Source organism: Rhinoderma darwinii, chromosome 6, assembly GCF_050947455.1.
Source record: "Rhinoderma darwinii isolate aRhiDar2 chromosome 6, aRhiDar2.hap1, whole genome shotgun sequence".
Lineage (NCBI taxonomy): Eukaryota > Metazoa > Chordata > Amphibia > Anura > Rhinodermatidae > Rhinoderma > Rhinoderma darwinii.
Genome location: NC_134692.1, coordinates 119,152,003 through 119,171,720, shown reverse-complemented (window position 1 = coordinate 119,171,720; position 19,718 = coordinate 119,152,003). Strand labels below are relative to the sequence as shown.

Sequence of the window (19,718 nt, the reverse complement as noted above, 5' to 3'; positions counted from 1 at the left end):
TTTCAGCTGGTTAGTATCCCTGCCACCCTCCGCGTACCCATGGGCACATAAGTAAATTAAATGCCACAACATATTCCTGCGCAGATCACATTTGCCTAAATAGTTGTTGCAAAAAGGTAGTAATTTTGCAACAAAATGGGGGAAAAAATAACACATTAGTCATATTGTTTTTCAGTTTGTTATTTTTGTTCTTTTATTCTTAACTTTACATTTCTAAATTGAATTAAAAAATAAAGTGATTGTATCGCGGTGGTCTGCAATACGTGGCTCTCCAGATGTATAACTCCCAGCATGCCCTGACTACCTCAGACTACAGACCACTTGATGAGTATGTATATTCTGAGGTTTCTTATTAGTGGGTTCAGCCATAGCTGCCACATCCATTGCCAACAGGTGCAAAATATCAGGGTCGGACTGGTTCACCAGAGTATCAGAGGATCCACCATGGGCCAAGACTGTGACACAATAATTGACCCCATTTGCAACTGACGTGGGTGCCATTCACTTGCCACTAAAGTCTATTACTTATGAATTGATTCACAAATAATGTATATGTCAGTATTATTTTGGCATTATGACACTATGTGGTCTGTATATGCAATAGTATGTGGACACTGTATAATTTAATCAATAAATGGCAGTATTGTGTGGGCAATATACCCGCAGTGTTATGTGGTCCTAAATGAAGGTATTATTTGGATACTGCATGGAGGTATTATTTAGGCATTGTATGGTGGTATTATTTGCCCGGAGGCAGCAAGATCAGCTGATCGGTGTGTGGTCCGGGTGTCGGACCCCCACCGATCATATACTGATGACCCATCCTGTGGATAGGTCATCAGTTGTCCGTGTCTGGACAACCCTTTTAATGGCTGGCCATTATTAGCTAGGTAACATATGAGCATATAGCGACACTAAACTTTAACATTCATTCATTTGCCTGTTATCTACTGTGCCTAGTGTTTTAATAATAAGAGTCTAATGATCAATGCGTTTGGATAAAGGAAAACTATTTTCGCTATTGAGTTTCTTACTAAGGAGTATCACAGACTTATGTGCTAGGAACACCACGTTCTATATTGTCCAAACTCCTAAACCGGTGGAGGAGAATTTCTTCTACCATTTAAGGTGGATGTACCTTGTGTATAGAATATATAAAGATTATCTATGGTTACAAAAATAATCAGACACTAGTAAGTCCCCATGCACACGAATGTAATTTTGATCAGCAATTAGGGATCCATAATTGCGTGTCCAAATACGGATCCATTAATTTCTATGGCACACGGACACCTTCCGGTATATTTGCGGGAAGGTGTCTGGGCCGTAGGAAGGATCCGCAAAAAATAGGACATGTCCCATTTTTTTAATTTACGGACCGTTCTCTTTATACTTTATAATGGGAGCACGGCCCGCAAATGCGGGTGACTGTCCACAGCCGTCTGTGCCCGTAATCATGGGCCGTGCACACGGCTACAGCCGTGTGCATGAGGCCTAAGTCAGCTGTAGATATATTAAATTTAGTGTCTAATCTGTATTTTTGTTTCATTTTCCTTCACTCTGCTGCCTTTCGAATGCATATTTTATCTTTCCATTCCTACTCAGTGTGTGGGCTCTTCGTCATTTAAAAAACTGAAGCAGCATCCCCCTCTTCCTACTCCTCTTCCCTGTCTACTATTTACTGTATTACCCTAAATAGATTTTTTTGTGGTGTAGACTAAGAAGTTATCTGAGTATTTACAGAGAACCTATACATTTTTGCTACTTTTATTAGTTTTTCTTTTAATTCCGAATATATAGTATACGTACACCATATGAGGGGGAGCCTACAGACTGTGCCGCACAGGGCACTATCCAATGTAAGGCCAGCTCTGGCCATGATGATATACTTTATATTTACAATATACATAAGGATTCAGTATAAATATACTAATAAAGCTATCTATCAATTTTATAGCTGTGACTGATGTATACAAAATGTATTATTACAACATATTGTAAAAAAAAAATCAAAACACTAAATTGGTTTTGTTCTTCCCTTTTAATGCTTTCCCGTTTACTTCATTGCGGATATCAAAAAGGACAGTTGGAGCCAATAAATGAGGTGGGTGCATTTGCATTACTACTATGTGATATTAAGTTTTATCATTGTAGATGGCCGGATAGGTCAATTAAAAAACAAAAATAACAAAAATGTAATTACTGTGATGCATACAGCGCAGCTGACAGTAGGCACATTCATGAGCAGGAAAGCATCACATTGACATTTATTTTTGCAGATGACACCAAGCTGTGTAGTATTGTTCAGTCTATGGAGGATGTTCATAAATTACAAGCTGCTTTGGACACACTAAGTGTTTGGGCATCCACTTGGCAAATGAGGTTTAATGTAGATAAATGTAAAGTTATGCACCTGGGTACGAACAATCTGCATTTATCATATGTCCTAGGGGGAGCTACACTGGGAGAGTCACTTGTTGAGAAGGATCTGGGTGTACTTGTGGATCATAAACTAAATAACAGCATGCAGTGTCAATCAGCTGCTTCAAAGGCCAGCAAGATATTGTCGTGTATTAAAAGAGGCATGGACTCACGGGACAGGGCATGGACTCGCAGCACAGGGATATAATATTACCACTTTACAAAGCATTAGTGAGGCCTCATCTAGAATATGCAGTTCAGTTCTGGGTTCCAGTTCATAGAAAGGATGCCCTGGATTTGGAAAAAATACAAAGTAGAGCAGCGAAGCTAATAAGGGCCATGTAGAATCTAAGTTATGAGGAAAGATTGAAAGAATTAAACCTATTTAGCCTTGAAAAAAGACGACTAAGGGGGGACATGATTAACTTATATAAATATATGAATGGCACATACAAAAAATATGGTGAAATCCTGTTCCATGTAAAACTCCCAAAAAACAAGGGGGCACTCCTTCCGTCTGGATAAAAAATGGTTCAATCTGCAGAGGCGACAAGCCTTATTTACTGTGAGAACTGAGAATCTATGGAATAGTCACCGCAGGAGCCGGCACAGCAGGGACAGTAGAGGCTTAGATAATTTCCTAGAACGAAAAAATATCAACTCCTATGTCAATGTGTAGAAATTTTTCCCTTCCCTTTCCCATTCCTTGGTTGAACTTGATGGACATGTGTCTTTTTTCAACCGTACTAACTATGTAACATTTAAGAATCTGATGTTGTGTGTAAACACAATGGGGGAGATCTTTCCCCCATGCAGTGTGCGCCTGATTCATCAACAGGACGGACATCCTGACGCAGGACCGGCTCCAGGTTTATGTGGGCCCTTGGGCGACACAGACTTAGTGGGCCCCTTTGCGGGGGAACTCACGGCGGCAGTAAAATGCCAAAAATCTTCAATTTGTGCCCTCATATAGACGTTAGGCTCTGTTTATGCCCCCATATAGAAGTTAGGCCCCCAGTTTGTACCCCCATAAATGTAGCGCCCTCTGTAGATAGTGCCACACAGCCCCTGACATCACTGTCTATATATGGACAGTGTTGTCAGAGGCAACCCCAGAGCCATAGTCCTGGGCAGAGCACTACTAGGACTCTGCTTGGGAGTGGCGTAGCTAAAGGCTCATGGGCCCTCCTGGTGCAAGAATTCAGCTTAGGCCCTCCTACCCCTCCCCAACACCACCAGAACCCTGCGCACGCCTATGCCCAGCTGCCTTGCCCAACAGACCCCATGAATGCCCCACACAGTATAATGCCCCCATAGCTGCCCCACACAGTATAATGCCCCCATAGCTTCCCCATACAGTATAATTCCCCCATATAGTATAATGCCCCCATAGCTGCCCCATACAGTATAATGCACCCATACAGTATAATGCTCCCCATAGCTGCCACATACAGTATAATGCCCCATGCAGTATAATGTCCCCATAGCTGCCCCATACAGTATAATTCCCCCATAACAGTATAATGCCCCCCATAGCTGCACGATACAGTATAATGCCCCCCATAGCTGCCCTTATACCGTATAATGCCCCCATAGATGCACCATAAAGTATAATGCCTCCCATAGCTTCACCATACAGTATAATGCCCTCCCCAGCAGCTACAATTGGACCCCCCTCCCATACCTAGTATAATGTCCCCATATGTACCTAATAGAAAAATAATAACATAATTACTTACCTACCCCCGTTCCCACGACGTGTGGAGGATCCTTTTCACTTTCCTGTGAGTGACTCGTCGCAGACAGGCGCGATGACGTCACTACATCGCGCCTGCCTGTGCCGAACTTCTCACGGCACAGTGAACGCTGGAGCAAGGCTCCAGCATTCAACCGAACTGAATCTGTGTCCTGTGGACACAGGCTCAGTAGGAGGCGGGCCAGCGCGGTCAGGCTGGGACACTGCTCTGGTCCTGGCATCACTATCCATATATGGACAGCGATGTCAGCATCAGCACTTGGCGGCCGAGTGTGCCCCTCCAAGTGGAGCGGGCCCCGGCACTTGCCCGGCTTTGCCAGGTGCTGACGTCGGCCATGCCGTCACGTCTGACCAAACTTTACCATTTCTAAGTAGAAAAGTGGTGCAACTCTGAAGACCAACGTATTTTCCCCAACACAAAGTGGTGCAGGGGCTTTATAAATATGGCTGTCCAGCCGAATGCCTTATTTTTAAATGTATTTACCCAAAAAAACTGGTGTAAATACGTTAAGAAATCTGACCCAATGAGTTTTATTTCTCATGCATATGCCCATATAGACTTCTTTGGTTCCCTACTGTACCTCCGTATTTCTCCTACAGCTCTGCTGTGTGCATGAGGCCGTGTAACATGAATTTTACCAGAATTTAAAGCTTACTTCTGGAATGATTAATAGGATTAGTAATATGGATCAGTTTTATTTTCAGAAACAGCGCCACTCTTGTGTATAGGCTATATCTGGTATTGCAGCTCATCCTCATTACAGTGAATGGGGCTGAACTGCAATAACAGAAACAACCTATGGACAGATGTGACTCTATTTTTGGAGAAAAAAAATAATCCTGGACAACTTCTTTAAAATTCTGTTGCGAAGGAGAGGGCTAAGGACGCCTTAAGCAAATTTGGACTATTGGTCGTGGTCTGGAGGCTTGCACACACGAAACCCCTGATAGAGGTGATTTTTCAAGATTTTTGGTGCGGTTCTTCTTTGTATTTCCTAGATAGATAGATAGATAGATAGACCATTGATCAACGCTAGAGATAGATAAATATGACATTCATAAATAAATACATAGATTGATCATTGACTGATGATAGAGATGATAGATAGATAGATAGATAGATAGATAGATAGATAGATAGATAGATAGATAGATAGATAGATAGATAGATAGATAGATAGATAGATGGATAGATGGATAGATAGAATTGATTAATGTTAGAGATAGAGAGAGAGAGAGAGAGAGAGAGAGAGATAATTGATTAATGTTAGAGATAGATAGATAGATAGATAGATAGATAGATAGATAGATAGATAGATAGATAGATAGATAGATAGATAGATAGATAGACCATTGATCAACGCTAAAGATAGATAAATATGACATTCATAAATAGATAGATAGATAGATGCTACAGAGATGAATAGATAGATAGATAGATAGATAGATAGATAGATAGATAGATAGATAGATAGATAGATAGATAGATAGATCCAGGTTCCAGGAACACCTAATAGGTATCTATTACCTAATTGTATTATCTTATATTCCTCATTTGTGTCAATTCCAAGGTGGGAGAGAAATCAGGTGAACACTATATTGCTGCATGTTGAATATTTTGGCACTTGTTGACTTCTGGCACTCGTGAATTGTGCCAAACATAATTGCCGCTAAAAGCTTCGTTCTCATCAGTCTACGTAGCAATTTGCTAATTGTTGCCATGTTTTTGCGCAGGGGTTCCTGTCCAAGATTTCAGATCTGTTGTTGTGTCGCTGGACATGCAGAAACTGCTGTCAGAAGTGTTATGAATGCAGCTGCTGCCAGTCAAGTGAAGATGAAGTGGAGATCCTGGGGCCCTTTCCTGCTCAGACACCACCCTGGCTGTTAGTATAGTAAAGACATCAAGCTGCTATACTAGTTGTTTGTCTGTTATTTGTGTTGGTGGGGCATTTTTTTCTTTAATCTTGAAAAGTATTTTAGTTAAACAATAATATTTAAAAATTTTACGTCAGAGAAACCTCTTATCCCGGTTGCTTATCCCTTTAGATGCCGCAGTCAATAGTGACCACGACATCTAAGGAGTGTGAAAGAGGGAGCAGCACCCATCGGAGCCTCGTGGCGCAATTGCGGGGTGCCAATGGGTTAGACTAAGTTCACACATGTGCTGTATAATCCGTTACTTTGACCCGTTTTTAGATAAGAATAAGGATAAAAACGCATCTGTTAAACATCCGATTTAAATCAATATAACGGATGCAAACAGGTAACGATCTGCTTGTATCCGTTTTACATTGACACCAATGATAAAAATAACCCATCTGTTAGGCATCCGTTTTTTTGAACGGAGAAAAAGTCCTTAAGGGCCTGTTCACATCATCGTTCGCTTTCCGTTCCGGGGTTCCGTCTGAGATTTCCGTCGGGTGAACCCCGCAACGGAAAGTGAAAGTGACAGCACAGCTTCCATTTCAGTCACCATTGATCTCAATGGTGACGGAAACATCAATAATGGTTTCCGTTCGTCACCATTCCGGCTGGTTTACGGTTTTCCGACGGAATCAATAGCGGAATCGACTACGCTTTCCGTTGCGGGGTTCACCTGACGGAAACCTCCGACGGAACCCCGGAACGTAAAGCGAACGGTGATGTGAACAGGCCCTAACAAATCCCATTGATTTCAGTGGAATTTTTAACGGATCAGTTTTTATCCTTATTCTGATTTAAAAACGGATCAGAGTAACGGATTGTACAATGCAAGTGTGAACTTAGCCTTACTGTGGCAGCTGGGGGTCTAAAAAGGTGCTTAAGTCTGCTATAGGTATCTGCCTATTAAGAAAACAAATGTACTACATGATCAATATATCTTTGTTTCTAAGGCCTCGTTCCCATCTACAACGGGCTTCAGTTCATGGGTTCCGTTAGACCTTTCCATCAGGGGAACCCATGAATGGAAACCAAACGGAAACCATAGCTTACGTTTGCATTACCATTTTAATGGTAATGCTTCCGTTGCAAATGGTTTCCGTTTGTCTCCGTTCCGTAAGGTTTCCGTTTTTTGGGCGGAATCAGTAGCATAGTTGACTGCTATTAATTCCGCTAAAAAACCTGAAACTTTACAGAACGGAGACAAACAGAAACCATTTGCAACGGAAGCATTAAACTTTGAAATCAACGGTAGTGCAAACGGAAGCTATGGGTTCCGTTTGGTTTCCGTTCATGGGTTCCCCTGACGGAGAGGTCTAACGGAACCCAAGAACGGAAACCAACACCGATGTTAATGAAGCCTAAGCAAGCTAGGTGACAACTTGCCTGGCTGTCGAGTCTGACCAAGATAACTGACAAATGTCAGTACAAGGATTTAGTCTATGTTCACACTATAATATAATAGTATAATGGTATTATTTGTTTGACCTTTTCGTATTCAGTTTTGGTATCATTTGCAACACACGTTTAAAATGCTGTGCAACATTTTAAAGGAATACTCCAGGTAAAATATACACACTTAGTTATACTAGAGTAGGGCCTTCTGGGCGGTGCATGACGGAGGGATTCTCTCTTTGCGCTTCATTAAATCACTGTGTCGCACTGCCCCTAGGCCCTTTACTAGACAAAAAACAGCATAGGATTTTTGACTAGAGTGCTCCTTTAAGGGACAGTGCATATAAATATATTTATACTGTGTTTATAACAATGGCAACTTTTCTGTTGGGAATAAGGAAAAATGTTATATTTAAAATAATTACTTTACCAGGATAAATAATCGTAGTGATGAGAAGGAAGGAGATTCAGACAATGCAACAAGTGAGCCTCCCCCTACTCCGCAGGAGACATCACCGGACAGAAGACGATCTTCTACAGATACATCCAGATCTACATATAGTCTTACAAGGCGCATTTCAAGTAAGACTTCTCAATACCATATTAACCCTTCATCAGCATTAAAGTGTAAAGGATTGGACTCAAGGATTCTCCTACTTTAAAGTCTGTCGAGATTTGTTTACATTGATACAAAGTGCGGGATTTAGCTGCAAAACCAATGTCTGTTTGCCATTCATAGAGGGCACATTGCAAATCTTTGTGCGATATGAATCTGTATTGAGAGGGTCTTAAAGGATGGTAGGAGCTGTGTGCAGAGACAAATGTTGATCCTGTCAAGTGCGGAGTGTTTCGAAGCAATAACCTATTCTTCATTGCACCAATGAGTGAACCTTCCATTTTGTAAGATTGGGAGATTGTCCAATAAAAATATACATAGTAATGAGAAATATCTTTAAAAAGTAGTTTGGCAGCTAAGACCCCCACTGGTCTAAAGTACAAGCCATTCCTGGGCCCAAACCTCTTTGTGTCCCGTATTTACCATTGATATGAATGGGAGTTTCGGAAACCTCAGTGAGAATTTGTAGACTTTTCTTTGTATATTATAAAGTTCTAAAGACTTGCCTTAATATTACAGGTTTTCATTTGTATTGTTGAATATCTTACTATGAGCTCATTGCCAATTTTTTTTATTAATGCTACAAAGTCATATATTGTTATCTCATAGGTTTAGAATCCAGAAGACCAAGTTCTCCATTAATTGACATTAAACCAATTGAGTTTGGTGCATTAGGAGCAAAAAAAGAAATTGTTCAACCAAGTGTACTGAGGAAAACATATACCCCAGAGGACTATTTTAGGAAATTTGAACCTCATCTCTATCCTGTTGACTCCTGTAATGATGATGTAGACTCATTAACCGATGATGAAATACTCACCAAGTATCAATTGGGTATGCTGCATTTTAGTACTCAGTATGATCTACTTCACAACTATCTGATTGTCAGAGTAATAGAGGCCAGAGACCTACCACCACCCATATCTTACGATGGTTCTAGACAAGACATGGCTCATTCCAACCCATACGTGAAGATATGTCTATTGCCAGACCAGAAGAACTCTAAGCAAACGGGAGTCAAACGTAAGACTCAGAATCCAGTATTTGAGGAGAGATATACTTTTGAAATCCAATTTTTAGAAGCCCAAAGGAGAACATTGCTATTGACAGTGGTGGATTTTGACAAGTTTTCTCGACATTGCGTCATTGGGAAAGTCTCCATGTCATTGAATGAGGTTGACCTTGTGAAAGGAGGACATTGGTGGAAATCATTAATACCAAGCTCTCAGGTAAGGTGAACATCATATAAGCATTACACATAGAGGATTTGACTTGTTTTTAAATAAAAAGAAATATTAATAGAGCAAATGAAAATGGCAAGGTCTACTTGCTGAGTTATATAAAATTACAGATCTATTGGATGAATACTTTTTGGGAAGAATGGCTTTTATGTGAAGTGTAAATAATTGAACTCGCTGATATTCTTGTATATATTTTTGTTTTCAATAGTTTTTTATTAAACAGTTTTGTAAAATAATAATATAGTAATAACACAGACTCGCAGAGTCTCATCTTTTGCATTTCAGTAATGCAATTAAACAAAGTATTAGACCAACATGGCCTCCAATAAATCTCACATTATATATCTGTCATGATGTCAACACTCCTGCCAAATATATAGTATATAAATGTATTCATTGCTAACATAGGTAACTATCCTTGACATCACATTACTTTATAGAGTACCTTAACGTGGCCTCTATGGGAGAAAGAAAAGAGAGAGAGAAAAAAAACACACAATAACCAAAAGAAGGGGAGGGAGGGGGGAAAGGAAAGGTGTAGGGTAGAAGGGTTTCGTAACCATCTCTATGTATTCACGAAAGTGTGCGATTCCTCCATGGGTCCCAAATGGCATCAAATTTGTCTAATGTACCCGCCAGCAGATGTGTTAGGCGGTCATTAACCATTATCCATGAGATCTTAGCAATCAACATCTCCATAGACAACGTGGGTGTTCGCCAGGCCCTAGCAATAGTTATTTTAGCTGCCAGGAACACATATCGGAGAAATTTACGTGCGGGGGCCCGAACCTCCGGAATAGGACCGCATAGCAGTGCCGTAATCACATCCTTGGTGGGTTTGACTTGGATCACTGTGTCAATAAGCTGGTATACCTGGTTCCAAAAGGTGGCAACCATTGGGCACTCCCATAGAATATGCATTAGCGTGCCCTCCGCGCCACATTGCCTAAAGCAGTGAATATCCACCGATGGATTAAATCGAGCTATACGAGTGGGGACCATATACCATCTCATTAATACCTTATAACCCGCTTCCACCAAGTATGTATTGATAGATAGTTTCGAGGTCATACATGCCATCTCCCGTCACTGCTCCAATTCCACCCCCGTACCTAAATCGTGTTCCCATCGAGTCATGTAAGGGAGTTTACCTTCCGGAGTAACCAGATCGGAATATATCGTGGATATTTTACGTCGTAGGCCAGAAAGCCAGCACAGCCGTTCAAAAGTGGTCAATGTACTGATGTCCCCCTGCCTGGATTTCCAATCCTACAATAAATGGTGTATCTGGATGTATCTAAAATGCTCCGATGGGGGCATCGAGTGTGAGTCCTTAAAGTAATCCAAAGTTCTAATGTCCCCCCCTATAAAGAAGTCCTTAATCCTGTAAAACCCCTTATTGAGCCACCACCGGAATTCCATTCTACGCAGACCCGGAGGAAAGGCAGAATTACCCGTGATAGTCATAAGCGGATTATGGGGTGATTTAATATTAAATCTCTTTCTAAGCGAGTCCCACAGCTGTAACATCTGAGAAAGCACAGGGGAGAGAACCGGAGGTCTGTCCGAGGACTCCATCCACAGTAACGTTTCCAGCGGGAAACGGGTACATGCGGCCGTTTCAATTTGCGTCCACTAGGGGCAGTATGGTCTCGCATACATATCTGTAAACTGCGCCAGACGTGCTGCATGGTAGTAATGTTGGATATTGGGAACCCCCAAACCCCCCGCAGTTTTAGGGGTAAATAATGTTTGTCTCTGTATTCTCGGTCTTTTAGAACCCCAAATAAACGACATAATGAGCCCTTGGATTTGTCTAAACGCCTTCTGAGGGACCACGATAGGGAGCGTGCGAAAATAATAGAGCAATCTGGGCAAAATCGTCATTTTGATGGAGGCAATGCGACCAAACCATGAGAGATTAAGAGGGGACCATCTAGTGAGATCTGTAGCTATTTGTTGAAAAAGTGGAGGGAAGTTGTCCTTGTAGAGGGACTCTATGGTAGGCGTCAATTTGATACCTAAATACGTCAATCTACGTGCATCCCAATGAAAATCAAAGTTAAGTTTTAAGAGCTTCACTACCCCAATTGGCAATGTAAGATTCATTGCCACCGACTTGGAGTGGTTGACCTTAAAGAGGCTCTGTCACCAGATTTTGCAGCCCCTATCTGCTATTGCAGCAGATAGGCGCTGCAATGTAGATAACAGTAACGTTTTTATTTTTTAAAAAACGAGCATTTTTGGCCAAGTTATAACCATTTTCGTATTTATGCAAATGAGGCTTGCAAAAGTACAACTGGGCGTGTTGAAAAGTAAAAGTACAACTGGGCGTGTATTATGTGCGTACATCGGGGCGTGTTTACTACTTTTACTAGCTGGGCGTTGTGTATAGAAGTGTCATCCACTTCTCTTCACAACGCCCAGCTTCTGGCAGTGCAGACACAGCCGTGTTCTCCAGAGATCACGCTGTGTCGTCACTCACAGGTCCTGCATCATGTCGGCACCAGAGGCTACAGATGATTCTGCAGCAGCATCGGCGTTTGCAGGTAAGTCGATGTAGCTACTTACCTGCAAATGCTGATGCTGCTGCAGAATCAACTGTAGCCTCTGGTGCCGACACGATGCAGGACCTGTGAGTGACGTCACAGATCTGCACTGCCAGAAGCTGGGCGTTGTGAAGAGAAGTGGATGATACTTCTCGTCAGAAAGCCCAGCTAGTAAAAGTAGTAAACACGCCCCGATGTACGCACATAATACACGCCCAGTTGTACTTTTACTTTTCAACACGCCCAGTTGTACTTTTGCAAGCCTCATTTGCATAAATACGAAAATGGTCATAACTTGGCCAAAAATGCTTGTTTTTTAAAAATAAAAACGTTACTGTAATCTACATTGCAGCGCCGATCTGCTGCAATAGCAGATAGGGGCTGCAAAATCTGGTGACAGAGCCTCTTTAAGCCCAGACAGCTTGCCAAACTGATCAAGAATATGAAAGAGATTCGGCAAGGATGTGAGAGGTGTCGATATGAAAAGCAGAATGTCATCCGCAAACAATGCACATTTATGTTCTACTCCTCCCACCTTCACCCCTCTAATGTCGGGAGAATTTCGTATGAGATTGGCCAGCGGCTCAATAGCCAGCGCAAACAGGGAAGGCGATAGCGGGCACCCCTGTCGCGTTCCTCTGCATATTGGAAAGGCTCCCGACATAAATCCCCTAGAATTTATTTTTGCTGTAGGGAGACAATATAAGATCTTAAGAATAGACAAAAAGCCGGAACCAAAGCCCATTCTTTCAAGGACATAAAACAAATATTCCCAGGACAGCGAGTCAAAGGCTTTCTGAAGGTCAAGGCTTAATAACATACTTTGACGTCCGAAAGTACCATCCCACCCCGAACGGACTGCTGAGATAATGTCCACAGCCCGTCTCGTCTGGTCCTCCGCCTGGCGGAGGGGTATAAATCCCGCCTGGTCCTTATGTATATATGTGGCGAGGAAGGAATTCAATCTAACCGCCAGAATTTTTGTCATAATCTTAAGATCCACATCGAGAAGGGATATTGGGCGGTAATTGGCCTGATCTGTATGATCCTTATGAGGTTTGGGAATGAGATGTATGTAAGCTAAATTCGAAAAAGGAGGCAAATTATTACCCTCCCGATAAGCATTGAACAGTTCAACCATGTGCGGGGCCAAGACCTCCCTAAAGTGTTTGTAATAACCTGAGGAAAACCAATCTGGCCCCGGGGCTTTGTGAGCCTTCAGATTTTTAATAACATCCAATACCTCTTCCAAGCTAAATTCAGCATCCAGCGTTTCTCTATCCCCTTGGGAAAGTTTAGTATGGAATGTTGTTTCCAGCAAGACCTTAGCCTTATTTTTATCAAACTGAAGTGGTGCTGAGTACAAAGCTGAATAAAAATCCTGAAAGGCCTTTAAAACTTTTGTGGGGTTCTGTGATAAAGATCCATCCACCAATCGCAATTTTGGTGGTGTTGAGGTGTTAAATCGGGGAGTAATGTTCCCGGTTTATCCCCTTGTGAAAAAAACTTATGTTGTGACCATCGCAGGCTTTTTTCCGCCCAGCTTGTCAGACATAAATTTAATTCAGTTCTAGCTTCCGCTAATTTTGCTTTAATATCTGCTGAAGGGTCTGTTTTAAATTGCTTGGACAGATCCGCAAACTTCCTCTCCTTTAACGCCAGTACCTCTTTCGACCGTTTCTTATTACGCGAGGCTATCTGAATGAATTTTCCCCTAATCACTGCTTTGTGAGCCGCCCAATTGGACATAATTGAGGTGTCTGGTGCCTTATTAAGTAGGAAATATGTGTCCAATTCCCTTTGGATTTCTTTAACTATCTCCTGATCCGATAGTAGTGACTCATTCAATCTCCAAGAGGAGATAGGCGGTCTCCCACATAAATCTGACAGCCGAACCACAATCGGGTCATGATCAGACCAGGGTGTAGCCAAAATCCTAGCATCCGTGACCTTAGGGAGTAAGCTAGTTGACAGCATGACATGATCAATACGGGTTTGAATATTATGGGCTGAGGAGAAATAAGTATAATCCCTTGCTGTGGGATTAAAATCCCGGCAGACATCTATGACATCCACCGAATGTATGCTGGTTGACGTAGGAGGAATAAGTCTCACCTTGGATGCGTGGGATTTATCCATGGACGCGTCCAAGGCGATATTAGAATCCCCACCCATAATTATCGGGCCCTCTATCGATGAGTGGAGCTTGCGCCACATGCCTTGGAAGAACGCCGGTTGATTGGAGTTCGGGGCATAGTAGTTAATAAAGGTTATTGGAGATTCGTGTAACAGACCCGAGACCAGGATGTACCTGCCATCCGGGTCAGAGATCGTTTTGTGAGATGTAAACGGGACCGACCGAGACAGCCATATGCCCACTCCCCTGTGCTTAGTAGAGGCACTAGCCAAAAATTTTTGTGAGTAGTGTCTATGAAAGTACGATGGAGCAGAGGAGGTAGAGAAATGTGTTTCCTGTAGAAATAGTATATCAACATGAGATGATTTATAGTACAAGAAAGCTTTTCGACGCTTGATCGGGGAATTAAGGCCCTGCACATTATGTGTGAGTAAACTATAGGTCTTAGCAGATTCCAGGACCGCCATCATAGAGCAGGAGGTAGAACCATGTGCTGATTGGGATCCAGCCATAGAGACAAAGGTCAAAAATAGGAAAGAAGGGAAAGGGAAGGGAGTAAGAGACAGAACAAAAATAGGACAGACACAAAATATCAATAGTACCGAACATAGTCTACCGACTAGGCAGTCAAGAAAAGACTGCGAAAAGGGGGCAGCAGACCGTCGTGAAGGCACAGCATTTCCGTAAATATATACCCAGACATTCAACCCCTTAACCTATATCATCCCTGAGCGTAATAGGCATTCACATGTTAAATATAAGGTAAAGCAAACTTCACATTTTTAAACGATCATATCTGTAACCGGGATACCAACTCACTGCGACCTTAACACATCAAGAACCTTCCTCGCCTTGTTCGGGCCAGCTTATAAACAAACTTTCATTACTATAAGTGGGAATCAAAAAAAAATCCCCTCAACTACCCCAACGTATGGAGCCCCGGCTCCCAGTCCGCTGAGAACTGCAACTGGCGGTATCAGGCTGAAACTCAACATCAGTGTTGTTTGAAGACATCTCCGGCCGATATAAAGAATAAAGAAAAAGAAAAAGAAAATAACTGCTTCTATATTCGACCTCCTATCCGTCATGGAGGATTCAATTGTTGCCGACGAGAGTCCACCCTCTGTTCCCGAGGTGCCTCTGGACGGCCTCCTTGGGTGCGCCATATTGGTGACAACGGGGGATCCTGTATAGGGAGTCGGGGGGAGCTGGACTTATCCTGGGATGGTAGAATATGTAAGTCCCTCAGCAGATCCTCTCCTTCCTGTAGCGTAGAGAAGCCATATTGCCTGTTATTGCGCATGAAAAGGAGACGAAATGGGAATGCCCACCGGTATGGGATAGCATGGTGTTTGAGGGTCTGCAGGATAGGATGAAGCATCCGCCTTTTTTGAATGGTTTGGGGAGCCAGATCAGCAAATATCTGCACCACTGTATTACAAATGGTGATCACCGGAAGCTTCCTAGCTCTTTCCATCACTTTCTCCTTAATCGAATAATAGTGGAGTTTCACTATAATATCTCTGGGAAGTCCATCCCTCCTCATGGCCGTCAGTGCTCTATGGGCCCGGTCAATTTCCATATGTGATTCCGATATATCAGATATCAAGGTAGTGAGTAGCATACGAACCACCGCCGGTACCTCCGTCTGAGATTCCGGGACCCCTCTGATCCTGAAATTATAGCGTCGGGATCTGTTTTCCAGGTCCTCAATTCTGGTGTTCGCCTCCTCCAATTGCTCCTGCAGGTCCTCCATAAATCTGGTATTCTGGTTAACTCTTGCAGTTATGGAGGTCATTTTGGTTTCAATAGCCTGCATATGAGCCCCCACTTTATGTAAATCTTGGTGTAGAGCGGCGATCTTGGAGCTTATTTCCCCCATCTGAGCTTGCATAGCTCTCGATATGCAGGAAAAGATGGCGTCCTCTGTCAATCCGGAAGTAATGGCCGGCGGCATGGGCGAGTGCTGTGGCACGTGAACGGGCGCTGGCTGCGGCAGTCCCAGGTCTGGGATCGGGCCCTCTGCTTGTAAATCCTCCTGTGCCTGCGATGGTGATGCACTGCCATGCTCCCGCAGGAGCACAGGATAGTCCTGTGATAACACCGATGTGCTGGGCTGTATCTGTGTCTCCTGCTGCTGCTGCAGCAGGCCTTGCTCCGCCATGTTCAGCGCCGCCATCAGCATGTCTGCCACGGACCTCTGAGCCTGGGTTTGCTTACCCCGTCTGCCGCTCCCTCTGGCCATAGGTGGATGCCCGGGCCTCTAAGGTACTTCTCCTATGTTTTATGGGTCTCGATGTCTGCTGTTAGCGATATATATGCTGGGATGCCTTCACGAGGTGCGGAGCCTGGTTAGAACGCGTCCACCATGTTCAGCTGCACGCATGCGCCCCTTGTATATATTTTTGATCAATCATGTACATAGAGGACAAAAGTCTTATAGAAAATATAAAATATAGGTGCTGCGTGACACTACTACATTATTACCATACCCAACAGGAGTGGTTGGTGCCTATTTTAATGACTAAAGTACATTGCGGCACCTGCGGTGATCATGTTCTCAATACCTATTAAAATGTGGACGAGAACAACCTACAATGGGTCTACTCTTGCCAGAGGCTCCATATCAGCCGTATGGTACGCACACCCTTGGTAGTGATATTGATGTAATATTTCCCTTACTTATAGGCATTATTGTGAATAATTTTGTCTGCAAATGTATTTAGTTATTCAAGTTTTTCAAGCTCTCAATAATAGCACGGTTTTGACGATATAATTGTAACAATAATAAACGTAACATTATCTCCTCACAGAATTTGGCTTATCCAGATGTGGACATTAATGAGATAGATTGACAACTTTGTACTTAAAGAGGACCTGTCACCTCTGCCAACATGTCTGTTTTAAAAAATAAAAAAAATAAATTGTATTTCCCATAAGATAACAATTTTGGAACTCGTTTTCTTAGGACTCTGCCTTGTGCCGTTGCTCTGTTATTCCTCCTAGAAATTTTTTAATACGTTGACCACTGGGTGCTGCCAGTTGGGATCATGTCCCTACCCAGTCTGACACTGTCCAATCAGTGCTGGCAGAGTGAGACTGTAGGGACACGCCCCTTTACAAGGGGAATTGTAACACCCCGTTGTCAATTTATTCATACATTTCTAAGAGGAATAACAGAAAAACGGCACGATACACAGAAAATATGTTCTAAAATGAATATTTCAAGTGGAATGCAAGTATTTACTAAAATAGACGTGCCAGGAGAAGTGACAGGTTCTCTTTAAAAGACACCTGTCTTTAAGACAGAGTGAAGTGTAGCTGCAAAGACTACCTCATGCCCTGGAGCACCCACCACGTCCTTGCATTACCCAGACAGCCAGTTTAATTCAATGGAAACTGGGTAATGCCACACTGCCCCTGTGTTGGCATTGTAGGGGAATCAAACACTTGCTGCCATGTTCCTGCACAGGTTCCAGCTGATTGCTCTGGATCCCGGAAGCAAGAAAACATCTAATCAGATTTTCATGGTGAGATGCCCCATGAAGACAACCTCTTTTCAAAAAGAAGCCGGCACACATAGAGCGGGTTCCCTTCCGTGACATCCATATGCCCTACTAGGGCATATGGACACCGGCAGTCTTTATGGAACAAATCCTTTTATAGGGCTTTACGTATGTAACCTTACATAAATATGTCTGAAATAATAGAGCGCATGGTACTTTGGGTTTGTAATATTAATTGCACTTATTTTTGGACCCTGAGAAGTAACCCTGTGATCATGACTGTGGAGGAGAGGGTCGCTCATTAACCATCTCATTAAGCATCCTCATGGACTTCCGCACGCATTGCCTAGATTTTCGAGTATTGAAAACGAATCTATGTTGCGTATTACTATACCATCTATACAAATGTACATAAAGGTTTTACCTGGCTTTGTGCTGGGGTCTTTGAGAAGTATGTCAAAATGAATTTGCTTATCCTATCAGGTAGAGTTGAAGAATTTTCCATGAAAGTATGAGGAGAACTAAATGGAATTCCAACTTCTTGATACATTTATAGCAAATGACCTTGAACATCATGTTCTGCATGGATTCTGTTGAGCTTTTCCACTGCATCATAAACAGGCTCGGCAGCATATGTTCTGGCCATAGTGACAATGATGAAGCAGTTGTGCCTAATATGAGGACTTTTACAGGTCCGACCAATGCAGTATCCAGGACAACTCATGTACAATTAAAGTTTCCTATGCAAACAGCTGTTGCTTTACAATTATGTTCAGTCAGTAATTCTGCAGAGCTGCAGTGTTTCCTACTTGTTCTTATATATGGGAAAATCATTTAATCCCTAATTATAAGACTTATGTGAAAGTACGAAATACAAGGCCAGATACTTTTACTCCAAGGAAACTTCTAATATTCTTCATAGGATGCAATAAGGGTTCATAATGCCTTGTAATGTACATCCCAGCTGCTACAGAACTTCTTTCAGAACTGTGAGCTTTGTGTCAATCATTGATTGAACAAGTTGAAGCCACCATCCTTCTAAAAGATGTTCTGCAGCAGCTGTGATGTGTCTGTGATGAGGCTCTGCAGCAGATAAGGAAACTGATATAAGTAAATATTGTATAACACACAGCTCAGTTATTACAGACCCTCTTTGTGGAGACAAAAGGGAGGATCCTTCTTTGTTAAGATGTTCTGCAGCAGCAGAGGCGTCACATACACAGTACAAGTCTCCAGCCTATCTCTAAAGTACGTATCTCCAGCTTATTTTGTAGTTTAACCTCTTCCTGCATTTGGATGTACTATTATGTCCTAATCATGGGGTTCAGATCGCAATTGGACATAATAGTACATCCAGTGGATGGCGCCACCACACAAGCTTTGTCTGCACCATCAGCAACGGGTGCTGGAGGTAATATACATCCTGCTACAAGTGCCGGGATTAGAAATAACTGTGATCCTGGCCGCGGCCACTGACGCCCTGTCGGTGCCTCGTGACATGTGACATGATCACGAGGTGCCGATGAGTTGCCATGTTAGCTGGCAACCCACAACAAAGATCTCCTGGCCTGCCATGGCTATAAGCCTATAAAATGTTTGTATGCAAAATTAAACATGACCTAATAAGGCTGTGGCGTAGAACCTGCCCAAACCTGCAGGTTTTTTCTGCCTCCCATTGGGAGGTCAGAGGCGGAAACCGCGGCAATAAGGGGCATGCCGCTTTTTTCCCAGTAGCCGTCCGGGAAAAAAAACACCTCTGCCTCTCATTTTAATCAATGGGGTCGATTTTGGCTGTTCCTTGGCGCTGATTAAGACTCAGTTTCCGTGTAAAAATCAGCACCAAAAAAATCTGTGTGAACTGATCCTAATAGTGGCATCCTTTACCCATAGACTTTAATGGTATCTATTTAATGCATAAATTAATAGTACAGGCGATTATAAAAAATTTTTGTAATATATGTTATCGGAGTATCCAGCCTCTTTCTGCTCTTCTCTGGCTGTCTTCCTGCTCCACCTCCCTCTGTTAAACTGACTTTCATTCTAAAAATTCAGCTATATCCAACTCCAGTCGGACTGCAGCTCATATGTATCAGATTACACATGCCTATGGAAGTCTATGGGGAGGGGAGGGGGAGGAGTGAGCAGGAAGTGCAGGAGAAGAGCAGAACAACAGGCAT

At 42.7% G+C, this 19,718-nt stretch overlaps 1 protein-coding gene across 2 annotated transcripts in view; it reads left to right on the top strand.

Annotated features, from left to right (window-relative positions):
- The window catches only part of SYT17 (synaptotagmin 17), a 78,469-nt gene that overhangs the window by 16,799 nt on the left and 41,952 nt on the right, over window positions 1–19,718 (top strand). The window contains exons 2-5 of one of the 2 annotated variants that reach the window (XM_075830176.1): window positions 2,087–2,104; window positions 5,912–6,060; window positions 7,926–8,074; window positions 8,718–9,337. In XM_075830176.1, coding sequence (XP_075686291.1) covers window positions 2,087–2,104; window positions 5,912–6,060; window positions 7,926–8,074; window positions 8,718–9,337 — 936 coding nt within the window. The remainder of the gene's footprint in view (window positions 1–2,086; window positions 2,105–5,911; window positions 6,061–7,925; window positions 8,075–8,717; window positions 9,338–19,718) is intronic. The other variant, XM_075830177.1, reaches the window with a different exon arrangement.